The sequence below is a fragment of the Canis lupus genome, chromosome 26 (genome assembly GCF_048164855.1).
Source record: "Canis lupus baileyi chromosome 26, mCanLup2.hap1, whole genome shotgun sequence".
NCBI classification, from domain to species: domain Eukaryota; kingdom Metazoa; phylum Chordata; class Mammalia; order Carnivora; family Canidae; genus Canis; species Canis lupus.
In genome coordinates, this window is record NC_132863.1 from 39,258,911 (window position 1) to 39,277,148 (window position 18,238).

General features: G+C 40.7%; 1 protein-coding gene across 4 annotated transcripts in view; it reads right to left on the reverse strand.

Moving 5' to 3' along the window:
* Positions 1-3,645: 3,645 nt before the first annotated feature.
* Positions 3,646-18,238, reverse strand: part of ADNP (activity dependent neuroprotector homeobox) — a 32,828-nt gene continuing 18,235 nt past the window's right edge. For 3 of the 4 annotated variants that reach the window (XM_072801433.1, XM_072801432.1, XM_072801434.1), the window contains exons 2-4: positions 11,701-11,813; positions 9,841-9,933; positions 3,646-7,840 (exon numbers count right to left, since the gene is read on the reverse strand). In XM_072801433.1, coding sequence (XP_072657534.1) covers positions 4,730-7,840; positions 9,841-9,933; positions 11,701-11,808 — 3,312 coding nt within the window. In that variant the 5' untranslated portion in view covers positions 11,809-11,813 and the 3' untranslated portion in view covers positions 3,646-4,729. Of the gene's footprint in view, positions 7,841-9,840; positions 9,934-11,700; positions 11,814-12,126; positions 12,146-18,238 lie in introns of those variants that run through there. The other variant, XM_072801431.1, reaches the window with a different exon arrangement.

Here is an 18,238-nt window from a genome sequence, read left to right on the forward strand (position 1 = left end):
CACGCCCTAGGCCAAAAGCAAGTGCTAAACCGCTGAGCCACCCAGGCATCCCCCAAGTTTTCCTTTTAAAAAGGAAAGGGCAGTTGTTCTGCAGATGACCAGGATGACAGTGTGAATGAGTAGTGAGGGAGATGCTGCGCCAGGGAAAGCATGATGTACTGGTTTATAGACGAGGCTCATGTGTCTGCATTCATAGCAGAGAAAGCCTTTATGAGGCTAGTTTTTAGCCAAGATCAAGGCTCTGTGGTGCAGTGGGAATGCTAGTGTCTGTGGACTCAGATGTCCTGGGTCCAAGTCAGCTGGGATGTGGGGACAAGATAGCTTCTCAAACCTGGAGCTGATATTCCCTTCACAGGATTTTTGGTTTTGGTTACAGGTGGGTGGGTACTGGGGCACTAGGGCAGGACTATTTGGGGATTCAAATTATCTTGGAATTTAGTACCCTACAACTAGTCCCAGGAACACTTCAGGGATGTCTGGAAAGTACTTGAGTCAAGACTGGCAATGTACTGAGCTCCTAGGAAAGGTGTGGTCATGCCCCTGGCCTGAAGGAGGAGGGGTCCTCGGAGGACAGGGCTCTGTGTTTGAGCCTCTCTTGGATCCCTCTTCCCGGGAAACCCCATTTAGCTAGTCCTGCCGGCAGAGGCAGCCGCCAGCAAGTCATGCAGGGCCAGGACCATTGATCCCTAGGCTCTCTGGTATGGTGGCCTCACATGCACCGTCCGTACAGTGGAACGGTCACACTCTGGTCTAGTCCAAGTCCCAGCCACCACGGAGCTTACGACTACATTGGGAATGCCCTTTTGTTTTTACTCTTGCTTTATCAGTTTCCAAAAGGTGAACAGTTGGCTTCCTAGGATATCCATTTTGCCTCTATAATGAGACCTTAATAAATGTCCAGCAAGACTCTTGCAAAAGCCCGCTGAGGTTCAAATGGCATCACACCTCTAAGGCCTGATGGTGAGCGGGACAGGCGGTGGCGCTTGGTCTGCATCACCGATGCAAGAACACTGTATCCTGAAAAACACACAGCAGCAACAACTCACTTCAATAGCTGTAGTGAAGATTCTGCCCTTGATTGCCTTCATAGATCATCTGCCCTGGAAGGGACTATGGGCCTTCCAGACCTTCCTTCCTCCGTCCTCTTATTTGGAGCACTTTGAAATCAGGACTGGATGATTTCCAGCACATGCAACTTTCATCTTATATGCTGATTTTTTGGAACACAACTCCCACCTAATTTGCAATTCCACTCAGATTCAAGTCCTAGTGAATGTTTAAAGTTATTTGGAGTATGGAGTATGTTGATGGGAAGTAGCAGGATGCAAATGGGGACCCCCCCCTTTGGTGCAAGTTTGGATCGGTTTTAAGCTAACCTAGTAGTGATTGACAGAAAATGAGGGATCCTCTAAGTGGATACACCACCAAGAGTTTATCAAGCTTTTTCTACAGCACCTCGTGGTGGCCAATTGACCACTGGTATGTTGGAATGCCATTTCAGAACGGTGCAAGCAACCTCTTCCCTTTATTTAGTCTTCTGGGGGCTCAACACTTCGGTGAAACATGTTTGCAGTTGGTGCCAACCCAGTGAGCAACAGGGTAGGTTAGAAATAAGGATCACAATGGATAGAAAAGACCATTGCCTGAGGAAGGGGCAAAAGGCTGACCGGATGCTCTGTGAGTATTTAATATATTCTACTTGATTTCATTAGTATTTTCCATCATGCAAATTAAGTGATTCTCAAGCTTTCGTGGCATAGAATCCCTTAGGATTTTGGGGGTCTCCATCTTGAGGGTTTGATACTGGCAGTCTGGGGTTGAGGTAGGGAAACCACCATAGCAGTGCTCACTTGACAAAAGCAAGTTTAATGGCTTCCAGTGGTGGTTCACTTGGGGCATCCCCCAATCTCTGAAAGATCATTTTCAAATCTGGCGCTTGTTTTGTTCTCTTCTGAAAAAAGTATCCGTCTTTACAAATGGGCAGGCGTTGGGATTGGATACACAACTACGGGGCAATCAAAGGGGTAGATCCTTTTCTGCTTACACCTTGAGAGGACAAAGAGCTGTTTGATGGAGACCAATGATGGGAGAAGTGCCTCAATGTGCTGAAAAGGGAGAGAAATCAGGCTGCTAGTCAGGCTGACTCTGAAACTCAGGGCCACAAGAAAATCAGGACATAAAGTTCCCTGGGAAGAAAATTTACAGAATTGTTCAGTCTACAGTTACATTCCCTAATTAGAAGGTGGCAGATTGCCACGGCTTTTATTTCCAGATTTTTCCAAAAGCAAACAGTAGCAACAACATTCTTTTAAAATGGCTTTTATTGAAACACTTTTAGGGCTTCTGCAACATCATTAGTTGGGGATCTTCTTTATTTCCAATTCTTAGGTGGCTAAATTCTTTTTTGAATGTCAAGAATGCCCGTTCCCACCACCTTAGTGAGGAAGCATGTTCGTCTGTCTCTGCTCAAGTGTCCAACCAGGAACTTATTCCCTCCCCTATTCTATGCGTCTCTTTAGAACTTCACGTAGGCCTCACAAACCCAGGCTTCGTTCTTCCCTGTTCATTTGTTAGGCAGACTATTTGAAACCAGGGGTGGAGAGGGCTTCAAGTCAGCTGCTATTACTATCTTTTAAGAGACCAGCTTTCTCAGTGCCAGTTCTTCTGATTTGATAATCTGTGGCATCTTAGTTGTGGACACCCTGTCTTAAATATCATTAGCTTGTTGTCTATAGAATTTATAATCTCTTGTAGAACAGACTTCAAATAACTCCATGCTAGCCCCCGACTGCCTTAAAGGTTCTGGGCTATTGTACTTTCTCCTGTAGTTTTTGAGAAGCAGGACATTAACATTTTAGAAGGAGGTTGGTCAACTTTCTTTGGTCTTGTTAATGTTGTTATAGCTGTCTTTTGGAAGGAGTCTTAGAAATTATGGAAGCCAGCCACTTAAGAACTGTTTATTTAAAACAATGTCCCCGAGAAGTGCTTGCTAGGCTTCTGCTCTCTGCATGGATTGGAGGTGTCCATGGGTTTTGTAACTAAGAAAAATTGGGGCTTAATACTGCCTCCTCGTACCCTTCCAATCTTTAGTCTGAGCTGCTCTTGGGAACCCAGTAGTAAATATTCTAGCTCCTTCCATCTTAACAGCCCTTTAAAGTGTGTGATCTCCAAAGCCTTTTTAATGGCAAGATGGTCAAGAGAATTACAACAAAAGCAGAGAGTAGTTGCCTGTTTAGTACAACTGTGCCCGTTATAAGGTGAAAACTAACATTTACTTCCTTTAGAAGAAAGAACGCCAGGGCATTAATATTCTGCTTGCAAATTAATGCCAATTTGTTTACATCCTTTTATCATTGACACATTTACATATATAAGCAGGCTCCACTCCTTAACAAAAGGGGAACTGAAAAACTCAAGGATGTTTATTTTTGCAGTTAAAAAGGAAAAAGACAAAACAAAACCAAAAGAATTTGTAACAGGTGCCTTGAGAGAAAGCATTCTTAATGCCAATGGCACATCTTGCTTGTCTTCTCTGTAAGTTTCCTTGGTGGCCGTGGCTTCCGCCTCTGCTGAAAGTGAGCCATGGCATCTGCTGGCACAAGACCTAATGGACACATAAGACTGTAATGTGTAATAAAGCAAATATTTACATTAAGCACAATACAGCAATTTATTTAGATGCTTAAAATGAATACAAAGGGAAATAAAGATCACAAAATTATACATACTACAACAGTGTGTCATATATTAGATGGTATAAATGAATACACCGGGTGGTGTTTAACTAAAGATAAAACTAAATATTCAAAATGCAGCACTCATTGTTTTGCTGCTTCAACACAACACACTTTCATACAGGTCTAAAAGGTGTCAAAATTAGTAGCTGCAAAGTCAATTCTTGCATGTGATTTTTAGCTTAAAAGATTTCAGAAAACAGATCTGAAATACCAGTTTTTGTTTCTGTCAGCTGTAATGTCAAGGATATTCAGAACAAGAAAAATTCTATGATACAAGAGAGTCCAGATATATATCTTATGTGGCTGGCCTCTGTTGCAAGATTGTACAAGGTTATGTGCAAAAACTAAGTCTGTCCAAAAGTCCATACTAGCGCAGTTTCAAGCTTTTGCTAGGTAAACTAGATATAGCGTTTATTACACAGCAAGGGCAACACTAAAAAAAGAAACAAATCTAGGATGGGTACACAATAACAATATCATAGGCATCACTTGAATAGGTCTAAAAGACTGTACAAATATACATTTCAACTATTCAGAATGAATACATGAAAAAAAATTGATTTTCCCCAAAGTCTACTATACACATTGGACTGGTAGCTTGTATGTTGGCCCTATACTACCATGTGAATCAGGATAACGCCTCCCAAGAACATCCCACCAAACATTTTACAGAGGGAAAGAAATGTTGAGAAGGCAGATAAAATAAACCTTTGCTTTTCCTCATGTGCGTTCGTGAGCCACCAGCTTATTGGTTTTTCACATTTATTTACTCTGTCTGTCACAGCAAGTTCTGAAGTGAGATCAGCCAATCATGTGTCATAGACTCAGAAATAACCACTGGGGTTAGCAGCGGCCACACCTCCCCACAGCCCGATGACGCAGTGCTCAAGAGGCAGTACCAGTTAGAACAGAGCTTTGCAGTCCCGCCGCAGGGGGCGCCGAGTCCCAGGCGGCAGTGCGCAGCGCGTCCCCAAGGCCAGAGGAGCTGGCACTTACGCCTGCTGGCTGCTCAGTTTCACTCCGGTCAGGCTGCCATGCATGGGCTCAGCGACCCCGTCAGTCATGCTGTCAAACTGCTCCCCGTCCTCACTGTCCATTGTGCTACTCTGCCACTCAATCTGTGGGTTGGATAAGCGCTCATCACTTTCAGATGCGTTCTTCCACTGTGACTGGTCCTTGGACCAAAACCCTTCAACTTTTCCATAGGAACTATTCTTCCATTTCAACTGCTCTCTGTCACCTTGCATGGTAGCCTTTTTTTTGGCAGCTGGCTTACTGCTTCTTGCATCTTCACTCTGGGAAGACTCATCAGACCAGGTTCCTGCTTTCATTTCACATGTATTGTCCTCAAAGTCTGACACCTGTTGGGAACCAGGGCCACTCTCGGATGGAGAAGCACCATCTTTCCACTCAACAACATCGTCTTGGTCAACCTCACTGTCAGAAGCATCGTGCATTAGTTTGGTTGGTTCCTCAGTCAAATGAATAGTTTCATATTTTGAACCATCCTCCTCTTTTTGGTCTAGCTTCTCCTCAGATTCTAAAGCATCCTCAGAAATGACCTTCGGTAGGTGTTCCTCTGGGTTATCATTAGGGATTTTAGGCTCAACTTCAAACACAGGGTCAAAAGGGCTACCACTTCCATTGGATTCTTCTTCCAAATTTTCAAAACTGTCTGAGGAGCTGTCCTCTTCCTTCCCAAGGCTGAGCTTTTTGTCGGCAGTTTTACTAGCATTGACTCTGGAATCCTTCTCGTCATGATTCTCAAACAGCCACTCAGCATCAAAATCCATCTCGTGCTTAACTTTATTGAGTTCTTTCATGTTGAAGCCCAGTAACACACCAGGCTTATACTTTTCACAGTCTCGGACACACTTCTTCCTCTTGTTACTAAAATGGGAAGCAATATCACTCTTCCACAACCACAAACTGGCAGCTAGCTTCTCAATTTCTCTCCTGGTGGGATAGGGCTGTTTGTTGAAATACTTTGTTAGGAAGCTTTTCCTGGCTTCATAGGAATCATCTTCATGACCCTTGGGGTCTAAAGCTAAAACAACAGGCTCCTCAGGCTTCTCTTCAAAGAAGCTGGGTGAATCGCTATCATCGTCTAACTTTCGCTTTTTCAGCAAGGGAAATTCCACTTGCTCATAAGTGCGCTTGACAGGTGCCAGGCCCGGTGACTGATTAAGCCGAGAGGGTGCATTTGTCTTATCCTGGCCATTCTGGGTCTTTCCAACACCTCTGCAGTGAACTAGATGCAGAGTGATAGTCGAGGCGGTCATGTTGCTGGTGTATACACCAAGGCAATGGATGCATTTGTAGGTGAGCTTTTTTTCCACGGGATGAACCGTCTGAATAACTTGGTGCCTCTCTCGTAGGTGATGTGCAAGTGCATCAGATATGGGTCCTTTTAGGATTGAAAAGCAAAGAGGGCAAAGGGTTTTCCCAACATCTTTTTTATAGGGCACTGCAGCTTGAGGTGAACTTTTAACAGGGATATCTGCCTTTTCCTGAACTTTTGGCTGTGGCTTTGGAGGGACCGGAGGGTTATTTTGGGCATGGTAAGCAACAGATTCAGCTGGGGCATCCCTTAGGTTGTATGTTGTTACAAGGAGATGGATATTAGTGTGACTACCCTGCTGCAATGTCAAATCAAAACTCAAAGTAGAATCTGTTTTAGGTCCCATCTCTTCATCAATGTGAACCATCCGCATGTGTGCCGCCATCTTTTCCACATCATTGAAAGTTGAGCGGCAGTATGGACAAGACAGACCATGAATTAACATATGGTTGAGCAGGGTATCTGTGGGCAAATAACGATTACAGTAGAGGCATTTGCTAGTAAAATTGTGTATTTTCATAATGTAGTTGGCTACTGCTGGGACTTTCTCAGCTTTATGTTCTTTTTCGAAGTGCACACTATACACATTTTCAGGAAAAAGCTCATTACAGATTGTACATATTTTCCACTTTTGAGTTGAGGAAGTATTGGCTGGGGGAGGGCCCGTGGCAGCTGCAGTAGGTTTGGAACTGGACTGACCTAATACTCTGGATGCCTGTGACTGGGAGAGGGAGGGAGACTTTAACTGGCCTGATGAGAGAGAAGAGGCATTAGCAGACTGCAGGGAGTATCTTGCTGGTGCCTGGGACCTTTGCTCTGACCCAAGCCCGTAAGATCTTCCATTTCCACTTGGAAGTAACTGCTTCACAGATTGAGACTGCTGAGGGATGGAAACTGGTGCGTTGCCACCTAGCCCCAGTCTCATTGACTGACCAACGCCATAGCCCTGGCCTACAGATTTGACTCCATAGTTATTCTGCTGTAGGTGAACATTGGACATCATGTTGACTCCTGTAGAATTTAAGTTAGGCTTTGGTATTGAGAGTCGATTTACCATCTGCTGTGATGGCAAAGACCGGACATTTCCAGAAGCAAGGGAACCAATTCTTGATTGGAGTCCCATGCCCTTCTTATCTTGAGGTTTGGGAGCAATTAGCATCAAGGGTTTGGATCGGGGAACCACCACATTTGTGTGCCCAATCATGGCAGTGACCTGATAGCCTATGCGTTCATGGTCTTCGATGACATGTTGTACCAAAGCTTCATAGGACTTTGGCATGAAAAGGCATCTCTTGCAGTGAATACTACTCTCTTCCCGGGCATTTGAACCTAAAGGGACTGCACCGTTGAGCGACTTCTCACCTGCCTTTGCTATGTAAGGCGCTGCCACGTGCTGAAAATGTTCCCTGTAAATGTGCTTCCTAACGATTTCATAAAGAGGATCTCGGTAAGTGCACTTCTTACAGTAATAAACAGCTTGTTCTACACTGTCAGCCTGCTTAGGTTTAAGGCCATCATTTTTGCTTTTATCTTTGAAAGTGCTGAGGCTGCTACTTGGTGCGCTGGCGTTTGGAGCGTGAAATATTTTAATGTGTGTTTCCAAAGTCTTTTTGTCTGCATTGAAGGTACAGTAGGGGCAATTAAGGAGAATCCTATTTTCAAAGTCTTCACTATGGACATTCCGGAAATGACTTTTGTAGGCAGAGAAGAATTTTGAAGAAAATGGACAAGCACTGCAGCAAAAAGGTTTCGTCCGGTAGTCCTAAAGAAAGGACAAAAACTGTCATTAGAATGCCATTTAAGATAGGTAGTAACAGGTTCTAGATTTTATTCCCCAGATGTTCTCTATTTCTAATAGAGATAGAATGCTATTTTTAGAACCTGGAATGCATTGATCTAATTTTTTTCCTTTTGTAAAATTAATTTATAAAAATATAAACCCAAATGAGAAAGCTGTTTCGGTTCCAGAGTAAAAACAAAAAACTCAACTCTAAGTTTCCCCTCAGTGTTTAGAAAAGATCAAGGTCACGTTTGCTGATTGGTTTTAGAGAAGCCAAAGATAAATGGTTTCAAAGATAAACATTTTACAGTTAGAAACAACAAGAATAAACACTGTGAAATCAATCTCACTCCATGAATCAGTAAGTTGCTAAAGGTTTCATATTTACTATTCAGTAAAACTCAGGGCCCAGAGAGCTGTAGTGCAATTAGGCAGTAAGGTACCAAGATGCACCTTTTATCCTTTCCATCATGCAAAATCTTCAAAAATCTCAAAACACTTTTTCCCTCTGATCGAAGTACAGTGTAGTATTTAGATTTCATTACTAATCAAAAAGCTACCGATTTGAAAAGTCGGCTTTCTTTTATAAGCCATGCTCTCTCTTCTCAAGTAAGAGCAGCTTCAAAAGAACTAATGAAGTGATAGCTGCTTTGATTCAAATTAAGAAGTTATATAAAAATTTCCTATAGACTATAAGGAGTACGTGGTGTTAAAAAGCCAATAAAGTATTGCAGAATATACTGATATCAAAGAGTAACTTCCAAAATTATGCTCATTAGCACTTGTGCAGTTTGTCCTTTGAAGACTGGTGAAACACAAGCTGGGCAAGAGATTATCTTTCCTTCCTAGAAACCCACTTTGCTTCAGATAACTGGCTTGACGCAAAATAAAATACTCCACGTCTCCTTAAAGCTCAATCCTTATTTAGTGTTAGAATGTGAAACTTTGGGATTCATAAAACCGAATTAAGTGACACATCCCACTGGAAAGCCTTTACATTTGAAGACTTCTTGTTAATGTAATTTTTTCTGGGGTACAGACAAGAAAAAAACCATATAACTATACTCAATTTTTTTTTTTCTAAGATTTTATTATTTATTCATGAGAGACACACAGAGAGGCAGAGACACAGGCAGAGGGAGAAGCAGGCTCCATGTAGGGAGCCTGACGTAGGACTCCATCCCAGGTCTTCAGGATCACAACCTGGGCCGAAAGTGGTGCCAAACTGCTGAGCCACCAGGGCTGCCCTATACTCTCAAATGTCTGAGGCAGAGTTTAAAAGTTTAAAATCCCTGCCTGAGTATATTCCAATAAACATATCAATAACTATAGAACTACAACCACTACAGAACTAGGTAATGGTAAAGTCTGCAGTGACAATCATTTCTCCCTGTGGAACAAGAAATCCCACCTGTACCACCTTTTTTCTGTCACATCTTCACCTGCTGACACTTGCTATCACTGGTGCCTTGGACTACCTAACAGTGTTTTTAATCCCAAATTGTAAAGTCACACCTCTATCAGACAAAGGTACCCATCCCCTTCCCTATGTGCTGGCTTAGCAACCCCAGAGAGGTTGGATGACACCAACACAGAAAAAAACACCCTCTCCAGAAATAACACAAACTGTGACAGACACAAAAAAATGATGGATGGCTTGGATGAACAGAATGTTGGAGGGGACATTAAAGAAATAGAAGAGCCAAAGTACTGCTGACATAGTGTTGATATACAGTAGGACCTTAGAACGTTTAAGTAACAAAATTTCCTGTTTGTTTTAGACTTAAAGTTCTGGTCCAACGACAAAAAAAGACAAATTCTTCCCAGTTTTCCCTGCCACTTAGGAAAATATGAAATAATTTTGACATTTTCCATACTAGGTTGCTGCCCACAAATCAATGCATCACTATGTAAGGCTTAGAGCCAAAAAATGCAGTGCACCAAGGATGTTGCCATTTGGGGAAGTCCTTGGTGCTACTTACCTGATTTTTTGTAAGTGAAGGGTCCCATAGTCCTACATCCTCCCATGTAGTGTTTTTCAAATAAAAGTCATTAGGTTCAAACTGTTTAAAATCCTAGAAAACAGTGAAAGAAGTTTACAAAAACACAGTGATATCAACTCTAGCCCAATCAATCTTACTTATAAATCTCATCTCTCAGCTATAGCTGGGGAGACAGAAAAACCAACCCCAGCAAGAACTAAACTAGGATGATAAGGCTCTTAGGAAATACAAAAAGGCATATGGAAGTCGCATTCGACATTTTCTAACAACCAAACATTCCCCTAATGGTCAGCCAGGTTTCTAAGGAAACCACTGGAAGTTCTAATTAAGTAAAAAAAAATTCAGCCACATATTAATACCAAAGCTCCTTTCATTAGAGTGTTGTAACTCATCAGTTGTAGTATTAGAATGGAGTATAAGCTAGCAACATTTGCTCAGAGCAGCATGGATGTGATGATATTCTGTTTCTCAGGGGAAAAGGGGGTAGAAATGGACGGGGAAGAAAACTTGGGATTTCTGAGCCCACAAAAGGAAGAAAGAAAGCTATTCGAAGAGAGTTCAGTAGTATTATGTTAAATTTATACTTATGTAAAAATTTTATGGTCCGTTTTTCTCCAGGCCAGGAAGATACAAAGTCTTAGGAGAAAATTCCCCTTGGCTTCTAAAAGGTTCACAGTTCAGTGTGGGAAAAACAAGTATTTATAAATTCCAGAGGGTGTAATGGGAGAAACACATCAAATGCAGGATAGAAAAGATACCTTATCATTTGCATTATTTATTCTTGTGCAGATTACTCCACTGAGTGCGAAGTGGAAGTGGATGGACTGTTTCACTGGGTAGATCCACCTGAATTTGAGGGGCTGGACTTCCACACTGGGGACAACAAAACTAGAGAAGCCCACTTTTGAGAAGCTTCAGTCTTCACGATATACCCACCCCCACCCCCCAGTATTATTCATGGGAATCAGGAACAGAAAACCTGTTACATGAAGGAAATTGCTTTTTAACTTTCAATTCCATCCAAACATTTCATGAATGCCTATTATGTACCCAGCACTGTACAAGGTGCTGGTTATACATGGATGGACAAGTATGGTTATGGTCCCTGGCCAGTTGTAACTTAAAGGCTAGTGGGGAAAACAGCTTTAAATATTTCAACCGGAGGCTTTGACCAACTAAACCACAAGACCTGGAGCAATGCGATCTGGAAAAGGAGGAGACTAGTACATTGGCTATCCCACAGGGCTATTAAAAAGCTCATAGAAAAAAAAGTTAGAAAAACAGTTTGCAAAAGTCCAAACTGTTACACAAGGGGAAGATAATATGTATGATGGGTTAAAAGGGCCAACAAAATGCTCAAATCCTAAGGAAAGAGACAACAAGCACCCAAACTACCATGCCTCAACAATCAGAAGGTGAACCAGAACACTCAGGCACATCAGAATGAGAACAGGCTCTGGACTCTTGCAGACAGACCCTGCCATAAGCTCAGCTGTGAGGTGGACCTCTATCTTTACCAGTTCTTCATTATAAATGGGAGATAAGAATTCCTATATCTCCCCTCAGGGGTTGTTCTAAAGATCTGAATTTAGAAACAATTTTAAAGCACCTAGTTACATCCTCACCAGTGGAACTGCTTTTGCTTCATGATGCAAAGATGAAAAAGCCCATTTTAGGGAGAAGGAAACAAGTTAAAGCCAACTGAGAAAGCTCTGGTGAAGCTAATGCTGCAGTTACAATTCAGAATCACAACTAAGAATTAACCATCCCGACTGCTGACACAAAGTAATGGATCAGAAGCTGAGTCATGTTAAAATTAAAAAATGGCATGCTACTTACTTCTATGTGTTCTTTACAGTATTCCAACCCAATGTCACTAAGTATTTTTTTCACAGTTTTCCGGGCTTTTCTTAAACTGCCAAGATTGTTGACAGGAAGTTGGAACATAGTTTCTATTGGAAAAAAAAATTTAAGTCAAGTCAAAACACGTACAACTTGTAATATTTCCTAGTTCCACTGATGGTAGGACCACAAACCTTGGCCCGCTGACAAAGAAGGTGAGTAGATATCCTTATCTAATATGTTCTGATTACTTAAAGCAGGCAGGCAAAGTAAGTGCTCTCTGATCTTTTCTATTTTTAACAGGACATTTTATGTTATAGATCAACTATGAGTCTAATCTGGCACATTTCTAATTAGAATTTAAGTTCATCATCAAACTTTTTTTTTTTTTTTTAAGTTGAGAATTAGGTTAAAAATACCAACCGATTATCTTAAAAATCAAGTGTGAGTGCTTTTCTCCTTGTGATGTTGAGCCTCTGAAAACAGAAAAATTTTCACCGTTTCAGCATCATTACCATATAATTTTGAGTGCCAGGGAAAAGAAGTTTTTGTTTTCTGGGAACTGTCCTGCACATTGCTATAACATTCTTAAATATCTTTCAATGCTTCCAAATACTATCCAAACTAAAGACACTAATGGTCTCAATGGTTGTGCAGCTCACCCCCCAGCCAGCACCACACCTGGACAAAGGTACTCAGCATCAGGGCAGATGATAACTGTGTTATAGACTTTAGGGGATCCTCTTGAAAAATGAAAAGCTTATATGTATGTGTGAAGGGACTGAAAAATTATTTAAATGACCTAATACATTAAAGCAGAAATTTAGATCCACTTCCCCAAGTTCCTTAAAAAACAAAAGTTAAAATAAAATTAGTTATTTGTATGGCTTCCATGTGACCATAAATGTTTCCTATAAAATATGGTAAGAATTTATCATCAATGTAATAATCCAAATAATTTTGTAGGATATAAAATAGTTCCAAAAACCAAAACCAGAGGCAAACCCAAAAGCCAAAGCAACAGGAATTAAAGTTTAATACATGCAAATCTGGTGTTCTAATTAATAAAGGCTGTTACTCTATAACACCACTACCATTTGTAAGTACAACCATAATCAACTAATCCAAATGTAATACAGTATCATGTTACCTCATTTATTATTCTAATCCAAAAATCAATATTAACTATGAAAAATGGAAAAGAGTGAAGCCTACCCAAACAAACAACTCCTACAAATTCTGAATTTGGGTATGTCATCAGAACTTAGAAGTTTCAAAATACTCTACATGAATTACAAAGTATAACTGAAGCCAAAAAAGAAACACATTTCACTAAAAAACATTGATCAGCTTTCCCATCCTCAGCAGCTAAGAAGCACGACTGTGTGTCCTCCACACACTCTGCCATCCAGCAATCTGCATATTACTTAATAGTGGACTCAGAAGTCACTTTGGTTACAAATTAATATGCAATTCAAAGCTAAATCCATTATTTCTTGTGGAAATTCTATTGCTAAATTGTTTTAAACCATCTTTTTGAAAATTTTTAATCAATTGCTTAATAAAACTATTCCCATAACCAGGTCATTTAGAGAGAACCACCTGATATCAATGTTTCAGAAATACAGAAAATGTTACAGGCTAATTCTGAGACCAGGCATCAAAACAGATGCCCACAAACGCCCAAATCTGAGAAGAGACATCTTGTTTCTCCATTCATTTCATAAACTCTCTGTGGGCCCAAGTCCAGCATTTCTTTTGGAACTTCCCAAGTCTGTCCTTCGCTTCTGAGGAGAGATGAGCCCAGAAGGCAGCCATTACTCGTTTTCCCCGCCTCCTGGGTATAAGCAGCTCAACATCTCAGCAAAAACAAATACACAATGATTTGGAAATGTCACCACCACTGAAGCTACCAGTCTATACAGAAAACACTCGGGGAGTTAAACTGCAGCTGAGGATAAAGGAAAACGCATTCTCCTAACAAACAATACACATCACGCATTGTTAAGTGCCCACCACTCATGGCTAACCAAGCTGTTTTAAGACCTCCAGCTGAAGCACCTCACTGCATGGTAGGTACCCAATTTATACACCTGCAGTTCTGAAAAAGTAAGTATGCTCATAAAGGAGCTCAGTTACAAGAAACTTGTAATTTATAAAACGTGGTATTTCAGCCATAGGGTAAATCTCAAGTTTACTTAGGCTGAATTAAACAGATATATAAATAGTGAATAGCAAAAAATGCTGTACAAAATTTTTTTTTTTTTTTTTTTTTTTTTTTTTTTGTGATTGGCAATAGGAGGAACCTAAGTTAAAGTTTATACTGAAAGATGTAGAATACTCTGAGTTATGATTACTGGTATTGGAAATGAATTTGGGGAATTCTATCTGCCCTCCTCCCCAGATGGAGGTATCCTCTATGTATTGCTTATGGAGGTCACTTAAGATTTTGTCCATCTGGAGCTAGAATAACACATTCATTCATATATGTTAGCATCATCAAAAGCATTTACAAAGACTCTTGTTTTTTTAAGTAAAGCATTCTTTACAAAACAGGCACACAGTGTAAGAATATAAGCAAAGAAGGCTCCCTCCCACTCCTACCCTCCAGCCATGGAGCTCCCCTTCTAAAAGGGGCCACTGTGACAATGTCAAGCTTTTTTAGGTCTGCAACAAGCCAAAGATTCCTTGAAAGAACATCTCCAAAAGATTCTGTGAATGTTAGGATTATCATGAATAACAAGATTAAAGAACTCAAGGACCTTCTGTTGTTTATTGTTGCTGTTAAGAAACAACTCCGTATCAATAGGTGGCTTCAGGGTTCATCAATGTTATCTATTTGATTTATACTTAAAAACTTTTACAAGAATTACTCCTGGCCTCCTCTGCACCCCTCAAAAATCTTTTGAATGAGAAACCTACACAAGGGGCCCAAACTCTAAGTGACTAACTGTGGTAAAGGAACAGAGTAAATAGGAAATCAACCGTCTAGGATGGATTTAGGGCTGTTTCCTTTTGAAGAGAATGAGTTAAAAACAAAATATTTACAATAATTACTCTTAGGGAGGAAGATGATGCCTCAACAAGAACATCAAAAATTGCCTAGAGATGGGCTTACTTTCTCTCCAGATTTGTCCCCAGGTGACTAGTCCTTTTTCTGAGCCTCCTTGGCTATCAGGATGGCCATTTTCACTAGGTCAGCACCCTTATCCCAATATCCCAAGGAGAGCTCCCTTCAGTCAAACCATAGACCTTTCAGCTCATGGCAAAATAAGGGGGAGAATACCCAATTTAATGGGATGGAACGACTGTTCACCTATTCAGTCATTTTTGGAGAACCTATACTTTGTCAGTGTGCTGATGAATAGGACACAGTTCTTTCCTCCAACAGTCCATCGTGTCTAAGGGACAGGACCCAGAGCACACTGGAATAAAGATGGATGTTTTTTGCCTGCCAAACTGCCTCTTGGAGCCATCATTGGTGCAAACGATGTGTTATTAGGAGGTCTTTCTTCCACTAGAGCAGAGGAGGTGAGACTCAGGCCCACCAATTAGAGTATTCCACCCATACAGACACTGGATGTATACCCCAAAGAAGGCTGAGGGCGACGCTGAAGAGGACTCAGGACCTGACCACTTTTGCTTAAGCTTTGGTTCATGTTCTTTGCAACCAAAAATCTTAAGTAGACCCACCGGGCAGTGGGACACAGAAGAGGAAGAACAAGAGAAAAGATGGGGGGCTTTAAACCAAGTAATTACACTTGTGAATTAGGTCTAGTAGGAATAGTACCAGTTTGCTAGGAAAACATAGTTATTCTGAAAGATGCTTGGTTTCATTAATCAGAAACAAAAATGGGCACATAGTTTGAAGAGAGTCAAACGCAGTTTTTTTTTTTTTGTTGAAATACCGTTTTTTTTTTTTGTTGTTGTTGTTAAGAGAGGGGGGGGGGGCAGAGACAAGGAGACAGGTGTGGGAGGAGGGGCAGAGGAAGAGAATCCCAAGCAGGCTTGTGCACTGTGCAGAGCCTGCTCAAGGTTCTCAACCTCACTCTGCCCCTCCCCCACTCCCTCTCTGTCTAAGAAAAGAACGAAAGAATGAACGAAACATTGAACCATTAAAGGATGTGGGGCAAAGCTCAATGACCTATTAATAACAGAGTTAAGATTTTCAAGTATTTTATTAAAAACTGAAAATAAGTAGCGTTTGGGTAAGCATATGCCACCTGATGAACTAGGCTTAAAATATCAATTTTGAGAATGATTTAAATTCACTGCTGCATGATTCAGTCACATTCCTTCCTATTGATCTTTGCAAATTATACCCACATCTACTGATTGGGTCCAAAATACTAAAGTTTTACTAATAATCCTGGCCAAATTCCTACTCATATGCTTTCTTAGAAAGCAAGAGTCAGATGGCAGAAATGAAAATCTGTAGATCTGTAGCCCTAGGCTACAGATGAACTGAAAACATATAGAAAAACGATCAAACACACATTTCTCTTTTCTCTCCAAATACCAAAACCAAAACTACTCCTTTACGTCATATACCAAAAGAATAAACGAGGCAGAGTTAGCCTGTCTCAGGAAGGAAAGATCTATAGGCTGGATCTGTTCAGGGGAAGGATGACAGAACCTCAATGACCGGGAAACCTCACTTAGGCAAAGAAGTCATTATCTGAGAAACATAATTATAATCATTTATAGGGCAGCCCCGGTGGCACAGCGGTTTAGCGCCGCCTGCAGCCCAGGGTGTGATCCAGGAAACCTGGGACCGAGTCCCGCATCGGGCTCCCTGCATGGAGCCTGCTTCTCCCTCTGCCTGTGTCTCTGCCTCTCTCTCTCTGTGTCTCTATTAATAAATAAATAAAATCTTAAAAAAAATTATAATCATTGCCAAAAGGCTTGAATCAAGTCAAGTGGTGTATTCAGGCTATTCTGGGTCAGGAAGACAAGGGGAACCCAATAGCAGACAGTGCTAGTTTAGTGGTTCAAGGCAAGGTTTACAGGACCTGATGTACCAAGAGCCCATGAGGCTTATCTATGTATGTGATAAGGTCCCTTGCAAAGCTACCAGATCAAAATGGCATCATTTAGTCTGTTTTTAGGGGTAGGAAAAAAGCAGAAAAACCTAACTCTGCCCACAGAAAGTTAAATCAAAAAACAAAAAACCCCGTAAAACCCAACCTTAAACCTTTGACCAGGCACAGTTAATCAAACAAGCCAGGAGAAAAAAAAGCTTCCAGATCAAACCTTTTCAGATTATATTTTAAGCCACTGCAAAGTGTGGATGTAACATGTCATTTTTCAAGATATAATTTTTCACATTTTTATGTGCATTCTTAGGTTCCCCAAGTTCTTAATAAGAACATATGGTACTAATTTAACATGCCAGAAAATACAGAAGTAAATATGATACCATGCCCTAATTTCCATCACCTGCAAGTATAACTGCAACTTTTTCTTATCTGGGAAATTCTGAACATACACCAGAGTGACAACTAATGTATCAACTGTATCAGAAAATATTTCTAACACTGCATTGAAAGCTAGACAGGAATGGTTACCTCTTCCTGGTGACACCTAAACATAAGCTGCTTAGGCTAAATCAATGGTTTCAACACCCACCAACCCCCTTTTAAAGAGGAAACCCTTGTTTCTAAACAAATCTTAGCTGAATTATAAAAAAGATAAAAAGTGGAGGGGCTCAGAGGTTGCAATGCAAAGAGGAAGAAGGATAAGTTCTCTGTTCCTAAGTATCCCCTTGAAATAGTTACTGGTCTAAGTTTCTAATGCAAATTTATGCCAAGGTGACAGTCTTCTGAAATGTAGAATTGGGACCTAGTGAACAATCAACCAAAGCAGGAACTTTGATGGCTATAGCAGAATCCCAAAGGTTTATTGAAAATCTCCCCCTAGTAAAATTAGTCTGATCAGAATATGGTTATCAGAATCCTACAATAAACCTAAGGATTAGAATACAGTTTATAGGGGATCCCTGGGTGGCTCAGAGGTCTGCCTTTGGCCCAGGGCGTGATCCTGGAGTCCTGGGATTGGGTCCCACATCGGGCTCCCTGCATGGAGCCTGCTTCTCTCTCTCTGTGGGTCTCTCATGAATAAATAAAATCTTAAAAAAAAAAAAAAAAAGAATACAGTTTATACTTTGGGGTTGTCTTTTAAACATGTCTACACTAAACTGTAAAGAAAAACACGTGTCTGAGAAAAAAACTTTATTGCGGGTGGGGGTGGGATCAAAGGTTGGAAATAATGCCGTTACTAGTGAAGAAAAATAACAGCTGTATTTTCTAAGTTAATAAAAATTAAGAAGACATTCAAACTACTACAATATAAACAGTTTCATTTTTGGTAACATCCATCCAAATTAACAGGTAAGATGAAATTCAGACCCTTGATATTGAATTAAGAAAACAAAGTATTAAAAAAAATATTCTAATGTTACACAGATACAAATATTTATACAGATCTTATAATCTGCACTGGGGTTTAAGGGTTAGCTATAGTTGAAGTTTCTTAA